Source organism: Atta colombica, unplaced genomic scaffold (genome assembly GCF_001594045.1).
Source record: "Atta colombica isolate Treedump-2 unplaced genomic scaffold, Acol1.0 scaffold156, whole genome shotgun sequence".
Lineage (NCBI taxonomy): Eukaryota > Metazoa > Arthropoda > Insecta > Hymenoptera > Formicidae > Atta > Atta colombica.
The window spans coordinates 392,020-401,031 of NW_017259246.1; the positions used below are offsets into that span (position 1 = coordinate 392,020).

At 32.7% G+C, this 9,012-nt stretch overlaps 1 protein-coding gene across 1 annotated transcript in view; it reads right to left on the minus strand.

Annotated features, from left to right (window-relative positions):
• Positions 1 to 9,012, minus strand: part of LOC108685755 — a 39,329-nt gene that overhangs the window by 4,712 nt on the left and 25,605 nt on the right. Inside the window, exons 6-11 of the mRNA XM_018190716.1 lie at positions 4,556 to 4,681; positions 4,047 to 4,286; positions 3,219 to 3,347; positions 2,205 to 2,334; positions 546 to 668; positions 202 to 291 (exon numbers count right to left, since the gene is read on the minus strand). Coding sequence (XP_018046205.1) covers positions 202 to 291; positions 546 to 668; positions 2,205 to 2,334; positions 3,219 to 3,347; positions 4,047 to 4,286; positions 4,556 to 4,681 — 838 coding nt within the window. The remainder of the gene's footprint in view (positions 1 to 201; positions 292 to 545; positions 669 to 2,204; positions 2,335 to 3,218; positions 3,348 to 4,046; positions 4,287 to 4,555; positions 4,682 to 9,012) is intronic.

The following is a 9,012-nucleotide window of genomic DNA, read 5'->3' on the forward strand; positions in this document are numbered from 1 at the left end:
AGTGATACATAGGATGATAGACGAGCAGTTGCGTTCGATTCGGATAATCCTTGCGTGTCCAGTGGGAATTTGTATGGTATGCGCGCAATTTCATCACTGTGGTAATGAGCAGGAGCATTGCACGATAGAACTTTCGCGTAATTTGGAAACTCGGGATCGATCAGTAATTTCCCATTGGAACAGAAATGAATGAGGACGTACCTCGAGGGGCGTGTTCTCCGCGGCGATTTCCGTAAAACCGACTATGTCGCTGAAGTAGACAGTCACCGCTTCATAATATTCCGCCGGTACCTGATGGGCGAAAAAATTTATGGATTCACCGAACGAGGCAGACAAATAAATTACAGGTAACAAAAAAATATATTATTCCTCACGATCAATTATTTAGAAAAAGCGTCACTTGGGACAAAAGTTTAAATTGAAAGAGCATTTAATGATATTGCTAAGTTTGAGGATTATAAAAAATTTTCCATTTCAAAAATTTATTTGCTCGAAGATTACAATATTTTTGAGAAAATTGAAATTCTATATTAATTTTGATTGACCTGCTGAGTTTGCTTGAGTTGTTGGGCAACGCTGGGTGGAAGCATTTGGAAGAGCAATGTGTCGCTCTTCCTCTTCTCGCGTTTGAGCTCACGTGCCTTCTGAGCTAAATTCGCGGCGTACATCTGTAATTAATCAAATAATCTGTAAATAATCAAACGTATTATAACGTATTATAAACGATTTAAGATTTGTAATAGTGTTACAAAAGCAAAGATAATCTTTAAGATTAATAATACATATAAACAAATTTTTTTAATGCGGGAAAATTAAAAAATAATTAGAACTTTAAGATGAAATTAATTATGTGTATGTATTTTAAGATGGAAAGAAATGAATTACTCTAATATTGCAAAAAAAGATTTGATTCTTATAAAAAATGTGCGTATTTTTCGTGAAGAACTAATCATTAATAACAATTGGCGATTGACGTCTTAATATTGCTTATTAATTTCTTTTATAAGTAGAACGAAAGTTATATGAGCGATAAAAACGTTTTTGTTCAAAGATTGAAACTTCTCTTATCGCGACCTAGACTTCAACAACTGGTTTTCCATTGAGACGTCAGTCACGCGACGCTCGACGTTTATTTGTCGACGACCTCGTGGTCTCGAGAGCTTGGAATCGAGTTATAGGATTTGTCACGATGCAAAGTAATTTCGCGCGGTCGCGAAAATTTTTCATGGCTTTTCTCGTGAATTCTGCTTCCAGACAAAGTTAACATTAACATACGATCGAAAAGAACCGTGTTGTCGCTAATTAGAATTCAATTTAAATGAATAGTAATAAAAAGAATTATTAAATTTTTTCATTTATCCTTACATAGTAAATAAAGAAGACAGTGTTATGAAGAAATAATTCTATTTATCGATAACTATGCGCAATCCCTTTTCCGCGCTGACTCTTATTAGCCTTGAAATTTATTTCTTATTATTATTTTAAATATAGAAAGTTTTAATCATTATATTCTTACACAGTAAAAAGTATTTTATATTTGTGTTAAAATCGGTCCATTCAAATACCTTTTAAAATTTTGTGTTAAATTTTTAACATATTCGAATGTGATGTTAATTTAATATAATATGATTATTATTTGCATATTTTGTGTATTAAATTAATATTATATATTTCTTAGTAAAAATGATACAGTTTATAAATAAGTAAATAAATAAAATACATAATTTAACATATAAATATTAATTTTACTTAAAAAATATGCTTCTGTGAAAAATTTGCTTACAAATTATGTCAATACACATGTACATATTACATTTTGGTTAATTTTTTATATAGTTGTATTATTTTCTAATAGATTCATCTTGTGTTAAATTAACATAAAAATTTGAGTGGACATTTGTAACATAAATGTAACAAAATTTTCCAACTGTATAGATCGAGAAAAACAATTCTATTTGATCTTTATCTTAGATAAGGAAATTATTGCTCAGATATTTTTAAGATATGTACTCTCAAAATAGCTAGTTTAATGAAAGAATAATTAGATTCTAAATTTATTACATTTTGGCAAAAAATCTGAGATGAAAATTAAAGTCTGCGTTACGTCCTGTATACAAATCACTGGAAGCACCACGTATGAAAGAGTCACATGTATAAGCATGAAAGAAAATCAAATCGACAGCTTTGAATCGTCGAACGCGAACCTGAATGGTAGCGACAGCATTGCGCATCAGTATGATGATGATGGGAGATACCACCAGGACCAGAACGACGATAGCGATCCCCGCGACTTCCTTGTTGCTCGCATCTTGTAATGTCGAATTGACGTAATCCCTGACAAAAATAGCATCACACGATGGTCAACGTACTTTGTATTCTCTTTGTAAATAATATAATATAAAAATAATTAAAAATTGCAAAACTAACAATAAGTATTGTAAAACATTTATTGTACTCGACGAGTACATCTATTCGGAATCAAATGACTGATGTGAATAAATTTATTAAATTTTATTGAGATAAAAATAAAGTGTTGAAAAATTCTACTTTGTTGAGAGAAAGAGGAACCTTAACTGATCTGACATATTACAACCTATTACATTTCAACCTTTATTAAAATTCAAATCTAGAGCTTTAGCAAAATCGTTTTTGATTGAAATACAAGAGTTACATCCATTTCTACCAATATAGATTAGATTAGATTAATCTTAATCTTAGATTAATCTTAATTTTGGTTCAACTTACTTTTCATCTTTTTTTATTCTCAAAATTAAAAAAAGATAAAGAGTTAGTTGAGCTGAGATTAAAGTTAAACTGCATTAGTAGAAACCGAGCATTAGCGGAATTACTAAATTTTACTGATGATTGACAGAAATAAAAAATTGAGAAAATTTGTTATTAGAATGTTAATTCAATATACTGTAATATATTAAAGCCCAATTAAATAAATTTATTCAAGTGTGACTAATTGTTAGATATTCTTCGTCTTCGAAATAAATTATGATTAATCGCGCGTTGAGTAATTTTTAAGAAGAGAGATTTCGCTTGGAAATTATCCCATTTCACCGAACAAAAGATCGATATTTTCCTAATAATGATAGCAATTAGCGAATATCCGATGTCTGACATAGATAGATCCGGATGGGTCTTCCGTTTCATGAGTCTTGTCAAGAGAGGGGTTGAGACAAAGAGACAATTCCATTATGAAGATTCGCTACCTTATCATGTGTCGCAATTCCCGCTGCAGCTTACGCAGTTCATCGATGTAAGTGGCCATTGAATCGAAGTAAGCGATTGCGTCGTCTACACTCGACTCCCTTTTTTCATTCCGTAGAATCTCGTTCCGTCTGAGGAGTGAATGCAAAACGTTTGTCCTGTCCGCCTACTCTTATGCCATAATTTATCATTGTCCTGTTACGCTGTCGACGCTCATAAAGGCGCCTTCACGAAACACTTCCTCTAAATTATCAAATTATCAGATAATCTACATTTTCTCACGAGAATACAGAGAATAATTTTTTATTACAATAAGTATGCTCACATAAAGTATATGTTCAATTTTTCAAAATTGTAATTAAAGTATCCATCTTTCATCTTTTAATCATCGTGCATCGAATATCCTCGTATAAAAAAATTTTACTAAAAGATCTAAAATTTTACTAGATACAAATTTAAAAATATATCTAATTGTGGAATCAAAGTCAAAGATTGCTAAGAACTATCAAAATTTTTTACAACAAGTCATCATTTTTTACTTTTTGAGTTTCCAACAAAATTATTTTCAGATCTGTATCCAGCAAAATTTTAAATACTAGCCTCGTTCATATCTTTTGGTAAAGTCGTGCCGAAGTATCAAGAACAAATTCTGTTTTCTTATTATATCGCAATCTTATTATGTCGCGTTTTCTTATTATGTTTGAGCAATTTTTGTTCCCTCTGTCTAGATATATTACGAAAGATATGAACGAAGCCAGTAATTTTATTGCATATGAGACTTTTCCGCGTCATACCGATCACGCGGAGATGAAGCGCGAGAGATGTTTTACCTTGCCTTGATCTTGCCGTACTCGGGCATGGTGCGCGTAAGTTCGCCGTAAAACTTCTTCAGGGAGGGCACATATGTCAGAGCAGCGTTCAGAAGGTCACGGCCCAGTGCTTCGTGGCGAACGTAATTAATGTAGTTGTCACCGAAAAGGCGACCTCGGCCGAAGTAATTGATTCCCTCCACCGAGGCTATACCGAGGCTCTCGATGCTCCGCAGGAGATTCTTGAAAGCTATTAGATACCTGAAATGGAAAAGTCTCGTGTATTCGTACGGATTTTTATGTTTTTTTTTACCAAGAGATCCAGAATTAGGCGATAGCACAGAATCTTGCATAATGTATAAGAAAATAAATCAATCAAAGTCTTTCATGTCCTTCCTTGTCATGAAAAGACTCTGATTTGTTGATTTTCTTATGCTTTATTTGCATTATGTGTTATACAATGTTCCAGCTTTTATTGTCTCCGTTATTTCCCAATCTTTTAGAAGGATTACGATAATAATGTGCGTTACCTCCACACCCCGCTGTTATCTGTCTCCTTAATCTGATTAGTCAAGTGATCCAGCATAGCGGCGTTCACGTTCGTGTACCATGTCATCACTTCAAAAATACTGCTCTCTTCTGAACTTATCTTTTGCCTGCGGGAAACAAATAAACTTTGCGTTCAACTCAATTGTCGCTTGCATCAGTTATCTCTCAAATGAATATAAAATGTAATTGAAGAAGAGTGGAAGAATTGCTAACATAAAGTAAACGCGAATGACATTATTGTAATATATTAGTCATAACATCTCGTTTCTCGCATCTAATGATAGTCTGATATACGATTATATACTGGAAAAAGGATCTGGTTGCATTAATTAATTAAAATTCTGATTGAAAATAGACAAATCAAAATTTTTCAGTTGAATCTATTATAATTTTAATTGAGAATAATCAAAATTTTGAATGATCAGAATCTTCTGGTTCATTCATTATTATTAATTAAATTAAATTAAAAATTTTTCTCAATGTAATGCCACATTATCACGTGACCATAGAAATGCCGTTTAAAAAAAAAATATTAGATACATGTTTTCGATCAGCAGAGGAGAGAGAGATTTTAATTTTGAGAAGAATGTGAGCGGGGGAACGAACATTAAGAAAAAAATCGATAATTATTTATATTTATAAAAATTATAAAAATTTTTATTTAAAAGATATATTGGTTTTAACAAATATTCGTCTTATATTATTTAACTTTTCTCTTAGATGTTTGCAATTCCTCAGTCTCTGGCTATATGTAAAAAGATAATCTTCAAATATTGATCTTATTGTGGAGACAAGTTGTTATTAACGTAGTGTGCGATACGAATATAATTACATCGTGCATCGCACATGGAATGATTTGATTGATCATAATCTCATCTTGGTCTCATCTTACAAGGCCTGAATATAACATTCGAAATTATAATATTTGAAGCTTGACATTCGTCGAGCTGTTTCCTTTCCTGCAATTCCTTTTCAGAAAGAGAATTTTTATATTATTACGAATTTTATATATATATTAAGAAGTAAAAGAAAGACATGACAACTGTACATAGAATTATGTTTTTAATGAACGACGAGCAATCTTATATCTTTTGATTTCAATATTCTTCGCGGTACCTTTTTGCTTGTCACCTTCGTCTGGAGAAGATTTCGCCTCCGTTCGAGAGTGACAATCTAAAAAAAGACCGCATGCGATCCTTCGGACAGGTATGAGCCGCCTTGGACGATTTGCACGTGGCGATATGTCGGTCGATAATGACATCGGCGAGGTAAACCTTCGCATTTGTTGCGATGGTTTGATCGGTGTGTAACGTTGCACGTCGATGAGGCGAGATTTACTCATGGACAGATGACGAGAAGAAGGAAAAGGGAGAAATAGATAAACTGAAAGAGAAAGAAAGGAAGAGAGAGAGAGAGAGAGAGAAAGAGAGAGAGAGAGAGAGAGAGAGAGAGAGAGAGAGAGAGAGAGAGAGAGAGAGAGAGAGAGAAGGGGGAGAGGCGGAGAAGATATATGAAAAAGAGAGAAAGTCAGAGTCAGCAGGGGAGAGAGAGAAAGGCAGGATCTAAAAATACTGTCTATTGCTCCAAATGGGCGTTCGCGCGCTCATGTGTGACGACCTCTTCCATTCCTCATAAAGAGAACGTGAGAGAGAAGAAGCGTGAGAGAGGGAGAGAGAAAGAGAGAGGAGGGGGAGGGGGCGAGAACGAGAAGTACGAAAGTAAGAGGAGCAATAATACAGAGAGAAAGACAGACAACTTTATTGTAAGAACAGAGAAGAGATAGACAGCTTTATTGCGTTCTTCTGAGATTGAGTACACTTGTGTGCAAAGAAGGAAGATGCATAAGAATAATCGCAGCACGAGCGTGACATGACAGAAGCGTATACGAGTAATAACGCAACGAGTAGACGGTTAAACAAATTCAATTGTCGATATGCTCAATTGTAAAACGAGTGTGTTGAGAAGAAAGAGATGGAGAACTGAAGAGGAGCTGAAAAAGAAAGCGAGCGAATATTTGACGAAGAGAGGGAAGACGAGACAGTGGGATAAAAAAAAGCTCTATGCTTTATTGCGCATTCCGGAATAACATCTTCTAAAAGCAAAGGAACGTAAACCGCGATAGTAACAAAAGAAAAGAAAACATAAATGAGATGACTGATGTATCGGCGATACTGCCCTGACAGCGAATGGAGTGAAAAATATGGAGTCTGCGAAATATAAAGGTGAGAAAATACTTTATCCGCGGTGATTAAATTTCTTAAGAATAAACAAAAATGTATAACAGAAGGGCTAAGATCCAAATTTTTCGTATATTTAAATTTTGTAAAAATTCGTATGTGTGTTTATTATTATTATTGATATATAAATTATAAGTTATTCTTATTTATCTTTATTTCTTAAGAATGTTAAAGATAGGAGTACGTAAAATAATAACGGAATTAATTAATAATAACGGAGGTATATAATTATACAGACAAAGAAATCGATAAATGTATCTTTATATATCAGAATCAAAGATTCAAGAGAGAAAGAGAGAGAAAGAAAAAGAAAGGAAAAGAGAAACTAAATGCTCCCGTTATTGAACGAATGAATGTAGCATATCTCAGATGAAGGTCTTTCTTAACTGTCATAAGACAAAAATTCTATAAGTAGTGAAAATAAGAAGGAAGTTCGTAGGAATCCATTACGGTTTTCCGTATCGATCGGCTCGCAGAATCTCCGCCCTTTTCCCGCAGGCTTCACTGAGAAAACCGAAGGATTGTTAGTGTCTTGTTATCTATCGGTCGTATCGGGGGACGACACAAATGCGCCGTAACTGTTTTCCGTGTGCGTGGTTGTATGATAACCGCCGCGAGTCCTTCTGCCTTATTTCTGCTTCCATTCCTCCCTATTCGATCCGCGAAGATACATATTATTCCTCAATACCGATATGAAAATGTCTCTTATAAACAAGACACATTATTTCTACTTACGAAGATTCTAAAGTCATCTATATTTTTTACCAATTATTTTTCAAATAAGTATTTTTTTTATTTACCTTTACATACAGATTAAAAAATTGTTTTCTACAATTAAAATATAAATGTAGTTCAAACTAATCGATTTCGTGCCAAAAATTTATAAAATTATTGTTTTTTATCAGCTTTAGACATTGATTCATATCATTTGCTTTTTGTAAAAGTTTTATACTCATAAAACAATCTTGATTGGACTATAGGGAATAAATAAACATTGTTAAGTTCTTAGAATTAAACTTAGATATCTAATATAAAAGATCAATTAGAAAATTTATACGCATGTGTGCGTGTGATATTAATGTCATGTGTAGTAATATATCAACGACACATAAATCGTATATATGTAGATCTTACTGAATCAGTAAAACAGATGACATTAGGATTCCCTTGGTGGCTTGCAAAGTATATTCTTAAGGCCTTAGCAGAAAGCTGACTTATAATCTTAAGATGATATTATGACTTAAATCTTATGTCTTTAGTAATGCACAAGAATTATCTTAACTATAAGATAAGACTTATGTCTTAAAGGTGTATAAATACCAAGTGTTTTTAAAACATAAATTATAAGATAGTTCTTATGTGTTATTAAAGATATAATACTTAAATCATAATATATTGTCTTAAGATTATAAGTCAATGTTTCTGCTACGACTCTTATCCCGCAAATACAATAGAGTAGTAAGCCTTGAGTTTTAAGAAATTGATCACAGTCGAATGTGAGAAGAATAATCAACTGTGATTGGTCAATTCCTTAAAGCTTACGTCTTATTACTCTATTATGTTTGCGGAGTTAGCAAGAATTTGATTTTTATAATTTTCCTGCAACTTTATCTGCAATTAACAGATTGGGTTTCATCGTTTCACGCCTGCTTTCGCAAAATTATCTTTTCGAAAGGGAATATAAACGCGCTAAATTCCGCTTATCGAAACCGACTGGCGATGAGAGATGCTATAATTATTTCGAAAAATATTTTCATCTCCGCATTGTGATCTTTCGTATTTCCATTGGTAAATCGCGATGCTTAACGGTGTATTTCATATTTTCAATTGACCCGGTTGAGGTATTCAATTATGCTATACAATAAAGCAAAGTCGAAATTAAAGTTTCTGTCGCACAATTTCGAGGCACAAGTTACGATCGGCACATTGTTGCATCACTACAAAAGGTAGAGACAAAGAAAGAGAAAGATAAATAGATTCATTATTATTATTTCAGGTCAAGTTCTCTAAGAACATAATACAAAGGAAAAGTTTAAAAACAAACTGTACAAATAATTAAAGTAATATAATACAAATAAAATACAAAAATAATTAAACATTACAGAATTCCTAGAAAAAATGAATATAAAAATATATATAATTTTATATAATTCTATATAAATGGACATATTTTATATATAATTGCATATAATTAGATATAA